This window comes from Asterias amurensis, chromosome 16 (assembly GCF_032118995.1).
Source record: "Asterias amurensis chromosome 16, ASM3211899v1".
Classification (NCBI taxonomy): domain Eukaryota; kingdom Metazoa; phylum Echinodermata; class Asteroidea; order Forcipulatida; family Asteriidae; genus Asterias; species Asterias amurensis.
In genome coordinates this window covers 11,057,257-11,073,831 of record NC_092663.1, presented here as the reverse complement: position 1 = coordinate 11,073,831, position 16,575 = coordinate 11,057,257, and the positions used below count along the sequence as shown (strand labels likewise).

Below are 16,575 nucleotides of genomic sequence, written 5' to 3'. Positions count from 1 at the left end.
TGGCGCAACAAAATTGACAGACTCGCAAATTACAACTGTGCAGGCAAATTGCACATACCTCCTGGATGTGATAAAAAATACTATTGAGAGTGCTCTGACGCGGTCAATAAGATGCCACATTCACGCAAGGCAAGTGATTTATCAGGGTTTTTCCTGATTTCAGGACGTTGCTCAACGTTTCTGTGCATTAAAAAAATAGCTACTCAATTCCACCAAAAGTTGGTTTTGAACCAAAAAAGCAAAGAGGCATATAAAATAATTGGGACGCTCCACTTACTGTTCCCCTTTACTAATCTGCTAAGGCAAAATGTTGGCTAAGCATAAACCAAGGAGGGGTACCGATCGAATACACTTCAGACACATTTTTGGTTGGTAACCCATTTCTGCTGATTTAAAATTTCCTTAATCCATCTTCTTCAAAATTGAAAATTTTGGATAATCTTAAACATTTGAACAGAAGCAGTGACTAGTAATGGATATTTTGCATCATTTTGGCTGGTAACATGCTGCTAAGCAATATTTTAACCAGCTGTGTTTGACTTTGACCAAGACTTTGACCTTTATCTTTAAGATAGTTGTATTTTCTGGTACCAGAGTTTTTGCTAAAGAGTATGTTGATCAGCCGCAGTATTTCTGCGTTAGTTGTGTTTGCAAAGAGTGCATAGTAACATGTTTCGCTCAAGCAAAATATTTCTGTTATCCTGTGAAATATGCTCGACATAAGTACGATTTCCCTGATTTCATAAGCGCCAATTATTCGCTTACGATAAGCGGGACCGTGAAATTGGGCCCGATGTCATTATCACAATAATGCTTATTGGGAGTTAAAGGAACACGTTGCCTTGGATCGGACGAGTGGTCTATAAAAAGCGTTTGAAACCGTTTGTTATGAAATGCATATGGTTAGAAAGATGTTTTAAAAGTAGAATATAATGATCCACACAAGTATCACTCAAAATTGCACGGTTTTCCTTTTACGTCGTGAACTATCACGGTCGGCCATTTATGGGAGTCAAAATTTTGACTCCCATTAACGGTTACAGAATGCTTTTCAAAGACCAACTCGACCGATCCAAGGCAACGTGTTCCTTTAATGTTTTCAGGTGTTTTACAGTGTAGTGCGCATTTGAGGCAATGCATAGATTATACTCTTGCTTTGTAAATTACTCCCAAAGTGGTCAATACTGAAAAGTATGCAAAACCATAAGTGTATTCAAAGTGAACATTTTCGGTGGCAAGGCAAAACATATTAAGCTGTGTCTTCAGACCTATTTCCCCTCACTAGTAGGAGCGCAGCTTGGAGAAAGCTTATCTCACTCGTCAATATCTGTGGTGTGCGCCCTCTATGTTAGCCGTGGACTTCATTGTGAAGTGGCTTGCCGGTGTGGCAACAAATTTGTTCTGACACCCCTATGTTTAAAAAAGTCTAGGCCTGGTTGCTTCATTTTGAAAGAGCAAGGGCACTAAGGCATTTTCTTCTTGATTAAGGGCACCCTATGAGGAAATTGTAAATTTCTAATGGAGCATTTCAAGGGCACCATGGCAATGGCCAGGGGGCATAGAGGCATTTGCCTCCATGTAGCACTAGGCCTTCAACATGCATATTATGTTCCAACACCCCGAATGTATTTGCCTCACCCACGCCCTAACCCAAACTCAACGTGAATCCTCCCTAGTGTGCAGACCATGAAACCTTGGAACAACAAATGTGATAGCTGAAAATTGCCATACACCTAAAATGGCAGCATGCATGAATTGCCTCACCCAGTTCTATTTCTATGCTAGACCCTCACCATTGTGCAGCCATCTTGTATTTTTCTCATTCAGATCAATGGAACCAAAATGAAGCTTGTATGAAAAATGGTCTGGTTCTCTATTGAAATAATTTTTTTAGAATCTGTGCTGTCATACCAACTGAGGTGCCATGTGGCAGTCCTAACCAATAACTGTTTCGGTCATTGGCCACTGATTATCCAAAACTGATTCAACCGAAATAGTTGTTGGTTACGACCGCCAACATGTAGCCCTGAACAATAAGACAAGCCCAAATTGTCAATTTAGATTGGGTAAAAAACATCCCAAAGACCTTGTTTTAATTCAGCGTGCTTCAGCCAAACATAAACAAGAATTGGGTCCAGAATGTCCCCAGTTTGTAAAAACCTTCGGGAGAACCCTGTTGTTCATCTCATAGATCATATCGTAATTACTGGGCGAGCGTGCATCAAGCGTGCAATGAGGTGCATGCTGGTCTTGATCGCTAGCTAGACCAGCATGCGCCTCATTCAACGGTTAGTGCTTGCGCAAAGGGCATTTGTGAAAAGGTCTACATGTATGCTATTCATAATTGCACTCAAGGCCAATACCTCCCTGTCCTTTGTCTTTGCCCCCTTCAAATTATTCCTGTGGACTAGATGATTGTTCTTATTGATGATTGAAATGGCCTTCAGAGGCGGAATTTAAGGCCTGATGTTGGGAATTTGTACCACAAAATTCAAACCTCTTCTCAAAACTTACCTTTTGTAACAGAATTTCTAAGACTTATTTTATTGTGCCTGTTTTCTTTTGTTTTGTTTTTGGTTTAATGCTCCTTAGCAGGGTGGATATGTGCGCATTAGAAGTCTGGTTTTTATTATTATTTATTGTCCTTATCTGTCATTCTAGTGTTGGTCCAGTGCCATTTTTGGTTAGAAGTTTATTCATCATCACTTCATCATCTTACTTTAAATTACTTCTGAACTAAATAATTAACAACAAATTCCTTCCTCGTTCCTTGACCCCAGATGGAGGAGCTACGGAAGTACTTCGAAGACAAGCTCCAGGGCCTCCAAGATGAGCTGGAGAGCGAGCGCAAACATCAGCTCGGCACCGTCAAGGACGTCCACGAGCGGGAGCGCCAGCGAGAGCTAAGCGAGATGAGAGATCGTCACGAGTGGGAGATGGAGGCTTTGAGAGGAGAGCTTGACTCCAAGCATTATCAGATCTTCAATGAGATGAGAGAGCAGCTGGAGAAAGCCTACAAGGAGGAGGTGGGGCAAGTCAGGAGGGAGGCAAAGGTAGGATGTCTAGGCAATAATCATTATAATTGTACATTTGTCCCAACCACCTGTAAATGAGGAGAAGCAGACCATACTATTTGGAACACTACCTTGTCCTGCCCTCTACTACCCAACCCTTGCAGCTCAAAGGCTTACCGTGTTCAATAAAAGTGCATATAAATGGCTGGGTCATATAATAAACATTACACTTCAGTGAAACGAAAAGAAGAATTAGACTACATTTCTGTTAATGAAACCAAGGATGCCTCATAAGTGAACTTAAACACTTGTTTGCAAGCCTGATGAGGAAACCTTTGATCTTGCTATGTGAACCAGGATCACCAGGGTTGACCCCTACCCTTCAATGATAAGTGTACAGGGGTCGATTTCAGAAAGAATAAGGACTATTCCTAATTTAGGACTAGTCCTAGGAGATAATAAAACGTGTGGCTAGCCCTAAGTTAGGACGAGTACATGTAACTCGTCCTAACTCGAGATAAGACTAGTCTTAACTCTTTGTGAAATCCACCCCTGCCGTCGATTTCACCAAACTCTTCCTAACTTGGGATTAATCTTTAGGACTTGGGATGAGTCCCAGCCCTACACTGTAGCATGCAAACCTTAATATTAATCCTAAGTTAGGACGGGTTACTCGTCCTAACTCAAGATAGGATTGATCCTAGCATTTCATGAAATCGGCTGCAGGTCTCTCTTCAGTGCACTATCAATCCTAGTGCACAGAGCTTTTGACCTAATGTCCCATCGGAACATCAAAGCAATTTTGGTATGTTGCTCAAGGATGAATTGGCCACGACTGGGACCCAAACCCACACACTGCTGGTCAGAAACACCAGAGCGTGAGTGCAGTGCGCTTGATCACTCAGCAACTACTATAGTTATACATTAATTAAATTTAAAAAAGACACACCTACAGAAAACAAAATAGACATGAAACAATCAATACCTTGAGTAAAAAATTGCAATGGAAATGTTCACCAAAAGGCTTATCAATATCATTGTTTTGCAAGCAAAGTTTTGGATTTTTTTTAATACAAAATTTCAATTTATTTCTTCCGCAGAACGAGCGAGAAATTGAGTTGGCAAGCCTCCGTCTCTCCATGGAGCAAATCCACACCAGCCAGCTGGAGGTAGAGAGGGCGCGGCTGGAACATGAGCGAGCCGAAGCCCTGACTGAACTGAGACACACCCTGATGATGTCACATAGGGAGGATATGGAAGGGGTTGAGTCCAGGTGGGCAGAGCGACTAGCGGCCATGGAGAAACGTTTGGAGGAGAGCAGCCAGCGGAAGGGTAAGTTGAAGATTTCAGTTAATGTTGTTAACTGTACTTTGTATTTTTATTTCTGGTTGCAAATCCAACGTATCTGGACTTTTTCTTCTGTTGCCACGCGGAAAGTTACCGTGACTGGCTTTGATGTCATTCTATTGTGCATTCCCACATGGACTTATACATGTATTCCGCAGCATTTGCATAGCATTTTACAGCATGGTCCTGCTAGGTTTACAGCGTGGAGCTGTTCCCATTGTAATTTTCCCTGTTAAGTTTAAGTGGTTGCACGAAAGTCGTTCGTGACCTCTTTTTGCCTGTTAGTTTTTATTTTGTCATTCTACAGAAAAGTCACAGTACTTTAAAAAAAAAAAACAATCGGAACATGGCATTTAGTATAGATATGGGAGAGAAGCTTGAAGGGAACATCTATGCAATCATGTTTCAATGACTGAAAACCAGGGTCCTAGAGGTGGAGGCCAGGGAAGATCCCACTGTGCCAACCCGACCCCCCCCCCCCAAACCACCAATTGAGTATCAATTGAATCATATAGTAACAACCTGTAAAGAGGGAAAAGATTTGGTAGTAAATGAGAAATGAGTATAAAAAAAATTGTTTTTGATCTTACATTATGAGTTGGAAACCAGATGTTTTAAAACCGGAAAAACATTTGAGGTTTCTTTTCCACTATTTTCCTTAGACTCCTAAGACAGAGATCTATCTAAGATAGAGTAAACTTTCTACAGGTTCTTAAATCTTGTGTGGATTTATTATCTACAGGTTCTTAAATCTTGTGTGGATTTATTATCTACATAATGTGTGGGTACTGATCTTTGACAATCTGTTGGGGTGAATTTTATAACAAGAGTTATCAAAGCCTACCAGAATTGTTTCTTTAAATATTTTAATAATTTTGGGTTGAACAAAGAGGAAGTTGACGAGTGGGATTTGAACCTGTGACCTCCAGATTAACATGCCAGTGCTCTACCAGCTGAACTATCTACCCCTTATGTGAATAGCCAAAGGTTGGCAATTTGCCTATTTTGTCAATATCTTGGGGGGGGGGGTTCCAGTCAGAAGCCATACAACCTGTAACTGCCCTTCATCCAGGGATCACACCCAAGTTGCGTTGAAACCTGGGAAGCAGTAGCAGAGGGATCACCTAAGGGCACAGGGGTCGATTTCACAAAGAGTTAGGACTAGTCCTAGGAGATATACAAATTGCATGGATAGTCCTAAGTTAGGACGAGTAACTGGTCCTAACTCGAGATAAGACTAGTCCTAACTCTTTGTGAAATCCACCCCTGGACACGTTTGGGTATAGTCAAAGACCAGTATTCTCACTTGGTGTATCCCAACATGCATCAAATAACAAACCTGTGAAAATTTTTACTCAATTTGTTATCAAAGTTGCAAGAGAACGGTGCAAGATTTGCTTGTTACTAAGTATTTTTTTATGCTAACAAATTATTTGATAAGTATGTCTAGTGCAACTTTTTTTATTTATTATTAAGTAATAATCCAGAAGGGAATTAAATTAACTTGGTAAATTATTGAAATAATTTAGGTTTGAACAAAGAAATATTTACTATAGCAGGATTACTATTTTATTAGTATCTACACAAATAGATAATAGAATGTATAATTAAAAAATTTAAGTCATGAACTAATTAAAATATGCAGCTGTCGGTTCTGAAGATTGCCTTCACTTCTAGACACTGTGGTGATGATCCAGGCACCGTGTACAGAACAGGTTGATTCACCTGTCTCTGAATTATTATAGTATCTTCAGAAATTTTGGAGGAAAACTGGTAACCAATCATCTCCTTTCAAGGCTATGGGTTCATTCATGAAATTGGTAAGGGGTATACCTGGTCTAGGGTGTCTGGTTTACTTTGGAGTAGGGGTGTTCACTGAAGTAGGTGGTATGAGGGGCAGTTTTAAATCATGTGATTTAGTACCAAGATGTTTATCACGTCTAAGGAAATGGAGTTTGGACAGCACTTATCGTTGACTAATTTGTGCAGTTTGAAATGGAACGGTCCAAAAAAAAAAAAAAAAGTAATTAAATCACCCTATTAATTTTAACCCCCTCCTCTATGTGAATGGTGCACCCCAAAATCATATCAACAAACCACTCATGCTAGAACCCTGTTTGGTTTATTACCATAACAATGAAGAAGCAGGGGTCAAAATTTACATAACAGAAGATGCCTCCTGTGTAGGGGAAATTTGTACTGGGTGAATGGCGGGACAAAAACGGTTTGACACTCACTGGGATGTACAAAGGTCAGACCCCGCTCATGATAATGTAATAATATGCCTGTGTTGTGTACTCCTATCTATGGTGTGTTTGCATGGTTGTAGTGGAAAAAGAGAGGGGACGCTATACATGTGTATACAACAAGCCTACTGGTGATTATTATCTGCGTCTCCTGGTAAATGGTTTACAACCTAAAAATAATAATGATAATAATACAACCCTGGGAGCTAATACTGTACTACTAGCAACATGTAGCGTCTCGTCTCCACGTCCGGTTCTGCTTATTAGCGTTGTGGGATTTTTAATATCGTTTCGCGCGTTGATGTCAGAGGATTGTAGTAGGAGTCAGGATGTGGTAAGTATTATGGTTGCGGGTGGCTTTAGTCTAAGCATAGAGCAAGGACGGGAAATGCTGTGATTAAAAAATATTTGTTTGTAAAGATTTTAAGGATTATCAGTGTTTTATCAGCGGAACTAGGATTTGGATTACAAATGTTAACACTGCTGGCTAGACGATTGACTTGTTGTTGTATGCACATAAACAAAAACCATTCGCCATATTTTAACCATGGTGATAAGCTTTCGTTTTGAGTGGAAATATAAAAATAAAGAATACTTTACTCTATATTTTGTTCTCAAAAATCTTGATAGTATTTTTTAGGACACGGTTTTAATTTCAATTGTTTATACTTGTACAGTATGTTAATATAATTTGTTGGTCTTATTTATGTTCATGCCTTGAGACCATCAATTTACGATGGTGTCAATTATTGTACTTATAAATAAACAACAGGTTTTACTTTCTGTTTAACGTTAGCTTCAAATATTTCCCTGCTGTCAAAATTGTCTAGAATCTCCAGATAATTCCGTGTGTCAAATTTGTGCTTTTTATTCACTGCACATAAACAAAAAGCTCAACCCAGGCCTCGTACTTTGAGCTTTTTTGTCAAGTAGCCTCTGAGATAGTAAACAGTGAGATTTACCCGCTCCAGAAATAGTAGCCCCTAGATATTTTCACTATGTATTTTTTATTATCTCTCTGAAGTAGGGACCAGAACCGGTTTAATGGTCAAATGAAGTTAGCATTTAACACTTAAAAAAAATTTACACATTTTTAAAATTTCTATTCACATATGAAACTGAAGAAATATGATGATTTTAAACAAGTAGGTTGTACAGTTTTTAGTAGCCCACAGGGTAAGTTGAGAAATGGTTAGGAAGAAACAATATAGTTAACTTGCAGGTACAATCGTGAATAAATCTCTTTTGTGTGAGTGTTGGCTCTGAAAGGAGCCAGTGTGGTCTCAATGTTTCGAACAGTATACTCTGCTCATCTTCAGGAGCAATGGCGTTTACTAGCCCATGTGTTTGTAGCGCACCAAAACATACTTTATGAATAATTTGCTCGGGGAACACAGAATTAGCTGTGGCAAACTGCTTACCAAAAGGACCTTCATTAATGCAAAAAATAGTTAATGGCCTGATGTTTGGGCACTAGCAGAGTCTACCTTTTCCTACCTCACTTTCCTGACCCCCTTTGTCACTCCCTTCATTGTTCATCCCATTGTTTTCTCTGTTTGCTTTCATCTCTGACATGTCGTTCCACTTGACTGCTTTGTTCTATTCAACAAACCATACAAATATGTTCATACAAATACAAATATGTCCATTCTGCACAACGATATGTTTTCCAGCATTTCAATGCCATTAATAGATGCCATTCATTATGACGTTAATTGGAGCATGTGGTTTACCACTCCACTCCCATTCAGTCGACATACATTTTGTCGTCATTTTTTGGCAGTCTTGTCACAGTGTACAATACTTGATGAATGGTGGACTGCGGCGCGTTACTCTGTTCTCATGACAACTTCACAGCTTTTGGCGCTAATTATAAAAATGATTGTTGCTGATGTGTAACGTCGTATTATCTCATGAACAATCTAGTTGTATGGAAACTTGGTCAACATAAATGTGCAATAAATATTTTGAATAACATAGTCATCACACTCTTTTTTTTTTTAAATTGAATTCTGATGGGGAGAGGGAAGTTGTCAAATTTTAATCCATAAGCATTAACTCTTTCACACGCCCAGCGGTTTCTAGTGGCCGGTTAAAATCCCTTTAAACTAACAGTTATGTAAAACGAAAAATAAAGATCTCATGGCCACACAGTTTTCAGAATAGGAAAGAGGACTTTTGAGTATGCTATTGTGATCTGGGTTTTTTTTTTTTGGGGGGGGGGGTCGCCATTTGCCCAAAAAACACACCTGAGTAAACGATAAATGTGTCAATATGATATGGTGTATGAAAGGATTCAAAAACAAGGGTTCAATTGAATTGGTAAATTTCTAACATAATTGGAAGTTAAAATTTTTTTGTTTTACCATAGAGCAGGAGTTGAGCCTGCCACCTCCAGTATATTATTCTCGAGGCCCACCTTCCCCTCCTCCCAATGGCTACTCTTTTGGTGTGTGACTGCATGGCCCTTACCTAAAGCCAGGTTACAGTTGGACTATTTTTGGCTAAAATAAAGTACAGTGACTTTTCTGAAGAATGACAAAATTAAATCCAATGGGGACGCATGGTAAACTGACCTCCCTGTCAACTTACCGCGACAGTGATGTAAAACTAACAGGTCGAAAGAGATCTTAGCCACGGTAACTTAACAGAGACGCTAAAAGTACAATGGGAACAGCTCCCTGCTGTAAACCAAGTGGTGCCACGCTGTTAAACACTATGCAAACAACGCGGAATATAGGTCCAAGTGGAAACGCACGGTAGAATTACCCCAAAGCCAGTCACAGTAACTTTCCACGTGGCAGCGGAAGAAAAAGTCTAATGGGAACTCGGCTTAAGACTTGGTTCATCCCGACCGAATCAACCAGCAAACCCTGTTCAATCTCTTAATCCGAGTTCACAAACATTTGAACATTGAGTTACTGCCATATGGTGTAGAATTCCCTTCTAATATCAGTTCAGCTTCATGGCCAATACAATGTATACACACAAGGTTTAGGGTGAAGGGCAAGCTCAAATATCTGATATATATATCTCAGTCAATCTGGACTTTAATTTAATTTCCTTCGATTTTAATAAAACTTACATGCACATTGGAACATCTGATAACATACTGTTTGTACGTGATTATGTTATAAGGAGAGAAGAACTTTTTAAGATAATCTTCCTAGAATTTCCTTTAAAAAATATCTTTTTCAATCAACAAAACGCCATAGACACACTGTGATGTTACAATGTATAATTATGTTGTAAGCTTTGTACGTTTAGTTTATTGCTTTTCCAATCCGTTTTATGTGTACATGTATGCAATTGAAAAAAATGAATGTATACGTACAATCTGTGTCTGATATCCTGCTCTTGTAGTGCTCCGCAGAAATTTCTTCAGTCAGTTTTCTGCTCAAGCATCTCTGTGAATTTAAGCCGGCATTGGCTTAATTTCAAACACCTGCTTTGAGCAAAAAACAGGAGCTAAGTACAATGAAATTACGCTGAGTAAAATAAGGTAATGAGTTAAAATACAATTTCACACTATGTACATTATTTGTATTTAAGAATACTCTTAATTAAAGGAACATTACATAATTGGTCTTGCTAACAAAACAGTTGCTGACAGTGTAAGCACTTTATGAAATCCACCATAGACATGTACATAAACTGACAAACTTGTAGAAGTTTGAGATCGATTGGCCGTCTTGGTCACGAGAGAATAGTGAAAAACCGATTACAAATTTTGCAGTGCACCGATGCCAAAATAAAAATTGAATAAAACGCTCACTGAGCGATAAGTTAGATTGTTTCAACTATCATCATCATTACACCGTGTAAGTTAGATGTAAATCTGTGATCTTCACGATTTTTGTTTCTTACCAATTCTGTGACGCTCCTTTAAAGCTAAGGTATTTGTTTTGGTTGTATTTGGTTCACTGTTAAGCACTGCAGAAGTGTCTTTTATCAATTTATAATATTCAGTTTACAATTTCCCTTATATAGCGTACATGTATCATAGCAAAGTTGATGTACATCAATTGCAGCTCAAAACATCGTCATTTGCTGCTCAATATGAGCTTTCAGTTTGCACAGAACAGGATCAGTCTTAACATTTTGCTGAAATCTAATGAAATCTGTCCTTGTTTTTACATATGTACAGGCCTTTAATTTCAGTCTTGAAAGGGCCCAGCATGTTCCCTCTTGTAACGGGCACTTATAGGATTTGGGTACTTTTTCAAAATGTCCATAGATTTACATTAAACTTGCAGGGTTTGAAAATAATGATAGTGGAAAGCTTCCCTCGAAATATTACATTGTACTTACTGAGGTGCTGTAGTTTTTGAGAAATAAGTAAAACAATGTAATGAAAATAAGTTTGTAAAAGATTTAAATAGTTTTTGTCTCATGAGACAAAATTTATTTTCATGACTTTGTTTTACTAATTTCCCACAAAACTACAGCACCTCATCAGGTAATATTTTCAGGGAAGCTTTCTACTATCATTATCTTTAAACTGTGTAAGTTTAGTGTAAATCTGTGGACATTGTGTTTTTTGTTCTACAAAAGTTAAATAGACCCTTTAAACATGTTTTAAAAATGAGGAAAATTGAAACTTTGCAAAGGGTACCACAGCAAAAGCACAGTGCTGTGAATGCTGTGGATTATTTTGAGGCCTGTACTATGTGTTTGGCTACTAATATTAAAACCCATTTGTTCCGCCTGTATTTTTGTTGGACCCCACGACTTTAAATCTTCAATCACAGTCGTGCGCCACTGTTTATTGGAATAGTACGGTTCATCATGTGTATGGTCGCCTTGTTGACAGGTTCCTTTCTTGTACAGTGCATTCTTTCCTTGGATGAGTCAAACACGACCCATTATCAGTAGGTTCATTGCCTCTTGTCCGTTGTGATGGGTCGTGGAGAAAGATGCGTGCCAAAGGACACTTATTCTGCCTGAGGCTTTTGAGTATCGTTCACGGATCTCAGCCATATTGGACTTTTGTTGTAGACATGTTGTTTAATGGTGATGATAATAAGGCTGTTGTCCAAAATGGTCTCCTGTACTGTATCTCGACCATCTTGAATTTGTTTGTACACACATTAATGGTTTTCGTAATGAGGCTGTCATCTCTGCCTTTTTGGAATTATTTTGTTTACACAAGTTAATGGTTTTTAATGAGGTTGTTATATCAGCCATCTTGGATTTTCTTTTAAAACTTATATTTGTGATCAGAATGAGGCTGCATTAAAAAAAAATCATACTGTAGAACTTATTCGGCCAAGATATTTGTTATTAAAACATACATATCGATGGTATTCATAATGAGGCTGTTATCTCAGCCATCTTGGATTTTCCTTTACATATATTGGTGATCAGAATGAGGCTGCAATCCAAACAATATGTTATCTCAGAGATCTCAGCCATATTGGATTTTTGTGTACACATGTAAATGATGAGCAGGGTGAGGCTGTTGTACAAAAAAGACTGTAGTCTGTTAAAAGACAAGTTTATGTCATGTGCTTGGATAAAATGTTACATGCACTTGCAGGGCAGCAGGGCACCCACATTTTTATATAAATTATCAAATTTTGGGGAAATTTGAATTCAAATTTTAATAATGGTCTTTCACTTGAAAGTGAATCACTTGAAAGTGAATCAGTGAATAAGTCACAGAGAAGCGAGAAAAGAGAAGAAAAACAAATCGTGATTCTTGATTTTAAACAAAAAATTCTCTCCAAATTATATCACTACATGTTCATGTATGTTACAAGTACACAGCTTACATGCAGTTATGTAAACACTTGTAAATTATGATCTTCAACAAGCACTGGCACTGTTTAAACAATGGATTTGAATGACTACATTGTAGCAGTGTACACACTACTACAACAGGAAAGCTCCCTCCGCTTAGCAATCATCAAGCGGTATTGGAAGGAAATGGAAAAACATGCTTTATGTTACTATGGTTATGAGGTCATTTTAAGTGCTTTGATGGCTCAGCGTGGGGGGGGGGGGTATGTGGTGTGTGACAGATTCTACGTATGAAAGAAGTGATTATATCTACATGTAGAGGGTTAGAATTTGACGGGACAAGCAGTGTTGGAATTTGACTTGGTACTGAAGTGGGTGTTGAAAGACTAAATCTATTAAATGAATATTTTAGATGTGGGCGGAATTTGTGGATGGTTACTGTTCTTTAAATTTCAGGAATAATATTCTTCCCTACTTAAAACTGATTCCTGAGTTTTATACCTGTGGAAAAAAAGGAGATAAACTGTGAATACATAGCCTGAAAAGATATTTAATTCTTACACCACATGAACAAGTACAATGTAGGCCAGCTGTACTAAAATAAAAATTCCTACTTTTTTTCAAAGGCCAAATATCATGCCAACAAATTTGTCTTGTCCTGCTGTTGAATAAAGACACTGGACACTATTGGTAATTGTCAAAGAATTGTCTTCTCACTTGGTGTATCTCGTCATATGCATTAAATAACAATCCTGTGAAAATTTGAGCACAATTGGTCGTCGAAGTTGCGAGATAATAATGAAGGGAAAAAAGCACCCTTGTCACACGAAGTTGTGTGATTTCAAATGGTTGATATCGAGACCTCAAGTTCTAAATCTGAGGTCTCGAAATCAAATTCGTTGAAAATTAATTCTTTCTCGAAAACTATGGCATTTTAGAGGGGGCCGTTTCTCACAATGTTTTATACTATCAACCTCTCCCCATTACTCGTTACTAATTAAGGTTTTATGTTAATAATTATTTTGAGTAATTACCAATAGTGTCCACTGCCTTTAACTGCCTTTGTATTTTGTTTGGTGTGTTGTGATTTTTAATACAGATTATTAAAACAAGAAATTGGTAATATTATTTTAGCTGTCTACATGTAATGTAAGAGGGTAAATTTTATTCTGTTAGTTGTCTTTGTATTTATTTAGGTATTTATTTTATTTGTCAGTTTCCTAACGGGAATTTTCACCAGGTTTTGGCTGATAGTCCTTAGGCTAAGGCACTAGGGGGATTAGGGTTATTCACTGTCACATTAGTAAGATCTACAGAAAATATGCGCATAAATTGGTTAGAATTGACTGTTTGCACATTATGGTGAGTCAAAAGCTGCAGGCAGTTTGCGTATGATACCCTGTCCTCTTAGAGTAATTTATTGATTTTGCTGTAGGAGTCATCCAAGCTATATGATACATAAATAAATAACACTATACAGACATACATTTATACAACTGACCACTTACATGTGTGTGCGTGTGTTTCTTGGTATATGAATACAGTGTACTGCAACACATAATACAGGCATGATATTCTTCATATTTTAGTCTGATTACCGATTTTTGTTCGCCCTTGGAAAAAAAACACGACAAATTGTGATCAACTTGCCTGGAAAGTATTCTACAGCCTGTTCCATGTGTATGGGTACATGCAGGCCTGATAGTTTACGTGGGCAACGAAGGCAATTGCCAGGTATGCCCCCCTGGTCTTTGCCTTGGTGCTATTGAAATGCTCCAGTAAAAAAATCACAGTTTCCTGAAAGGGATGACTTTACCAAGGAAAAAATGCCTTGGTGCCCTTGCCCTTTCATAGCACATACATGTAGGCCTGTACATGTATGTAAGCCCTTGTACTCAACTTGTTTTCAAGGACCAAGTATCATGTCTGATAATATAAATGTATGTACCTGTACATATGTTCATGTATGCCATAACAAGCTCTGAAATCATTATGAAGGCCACGGGAGGTGGATGCTGGGGCTGCCCTTAGCCCAATTTCATAGAGCTGCTAAGCAATTTCCTTGTGATTTTCAGGGTAAGCAAACAACAGCTGAATACCAGTAACAAGCAATATGCACTAAATGGAAATTTGGTTGGTAATCCGGTTTTTATCAAGGAAAACATTTCATGCTAAGCACATTTTCATGCTTAGCAGCTCTATGAAATTGGGCCCTGGGGCCGATTTCACAAAGCAATAAAATTCATCGCAAGACAAATTTTCAGTATCACCATAGAGATTTGTATTGTGACATCACACTTTACTTAGCAACTACGATTGATTTGAAGTTACGATCAATTTGAGATCTCTGTGAAACCGGCCCCTGGTCCTAATTTGGGAGCAAGGTCACTCACTAAGAGTGGATGACACTTCATAAGAAATGTTGATCAAGTTGATCATTTTGAACTGTTACATGGTTTTGATAAAAACTTTAAGATTCACTTTGGTGTTGTTTTTTTTTGTCTTGATATTTACAGATGAGGAGAGCACAAACTCCAAGGAACTCATTGTTCAGCTGAAGCGTCGTCTCAGCCTAGAGCATCAAGAGGTCATTGAGGTCAGTCTATTAAGTCAAAATCTTTGTCTTGGAGAAACAAAATTGCTCACAAGAACACATTGTTTTTGAAACAAGACTGTTTTTAATTTAAAAACATTTAAAATAAGTCATTTGCAAGATCATACCAGACATTGTTTACAATGAAGCTTCATGAAGCTTCATAGTGTAGATTTTGAAAAATGTCTTATACACTGACTGGTCACAAGTGAACACTCAAAATGGTTTTTCCAGTCTCAAGACTGTGATTGCTACATTTAATGTCACTGTGTGGATATGCCCCATGCTAAAAAAAACCTTTACTTTGTTTTTTACTTGCTTCTAGTTGTCTTGAGTAGAACTAGTCTTTTGGGCATCGCATGGTTACATGTAGGTATCAATGTGTATTTGGTTTGCGGTAACACCATGTGTATGTATTACATGTATCTGCTTGGTTGTGTAGATTTTTGTTCTTAGGGAACTAGGTCTTGCTTTTCATTCACCTGCTGTTGAGTCGATTTCCGAACTCGGGAGACTACTTTGTTCTCAAAAGAACTGTCCTGCTTATTAACTTCTACCGGGGAGGAAGGTACTGCTATTTTGGACACACTGTAATTACTTTTGGAAGAGGTAGTGGCTCTAAAACAATAACACCAAATACCTATGTGTTTGTCAATGGATCTTTTTTTGTTAACCTCAGAGCCTCGCAGATGAGTGGGACCAAAAGGTCTTGGAGCAACTGAGGACCCTCCGAACCGAGATGGAGAAGAAGTACAAGACTGAGCTGGAGGCAGAACGGGAGCTCCTTGGCCGAGGCCCGGAGGGGAAGGAAGAGCTTGAGCGAGAGCATCGCGCAGACGTTGACCTCCTACTGAAGGAGAGGGAGACTCTGGTCAAACAGGCTGAAGGTAAAGGTTAAAGGTCGCTATTTGGAAAGGTCATGGGGGTCAAGAGCTTAGTAACAGGTTGATGGTTGAAATTTGAGGGTTTTTCTTCTTCAAACAGGCTGAAGGTAAAGGTTAAAAGTTAAAGGCATGTCGAGGCCGAGTGGTTAAGAGCCACAGACTCAAGCTCTGGTGTTTCTGATCAGCAGAGTGTGGGCTAAAGTTCTGGCCATGACACTTGTGTTCTTGAGCAAGATGCTTCACCATAATTGCTTTGTCCTTAAGATGGGACATTAAGCAGTTGGTCTCGTATTCTAGGATTTGTAGTGTGCCTAAAAGAACCCAGAACACCTGTGGAAGAGTAGAGGTTAACCCTCAGGTGTTTCTGGTTCACAGCAAGCACCCTTGTTTACAGGTTTCCTCAGCCTTGCGAGCTACAGTGATTAGCATCCTGGGTTTCAATACCAGAATAAAGATCACTATTTGGAAAGGTCTGGGGGGGGGGGGTCAAGAGTTTAGTTTCCGGGTCAATGGTTGCGTTTTAAGGGCAATGTGTTTTAGAAGAGACAATTAATTCATCTTTATAACAATGTGTGGTAAACTTCTTATGATGAAAATTATTTTGTACATTTTTATCATGCTGGCATTGTTTTTCTACATGGAGTGGCACTCTAACAAAAAGTGAGAAACAAAAAACGCACTAACAAGCTGATTCATTTGATACATTTGAAAGTAAACAAGTTGGGATTTCCCCATTTCCCATCACTTGC

At 38.5% G+C, this 16,575-nt stretch overlaps 1 protein-coding gene across 1 annotated transcript in view; it reads left to right on the top strand.

The window, feature by feature from the left end:
- The window catches only part of LOC139948693 (uncharacterized), a 122,725-nt gene that overhangs the window by 56,434 nt on the left and 49,716 nt on the right, over positions 1 to 16,575 (top strand). The window contains 4 exon segments of the mRNA XM_071946939.1: positions 2,781 to 3,053; positions 4,115 to 4,346; positions 14,866 to 14,945; positions 15,622 to 15,829. Of these exon segments, the coding sequence (XP_071803040.1) occupies positions 2,781 to 3,053; positions 4,115 to 4,346; positions 14,866 to 14,945; positions 15,622 to 15,829 (793 nt within the window).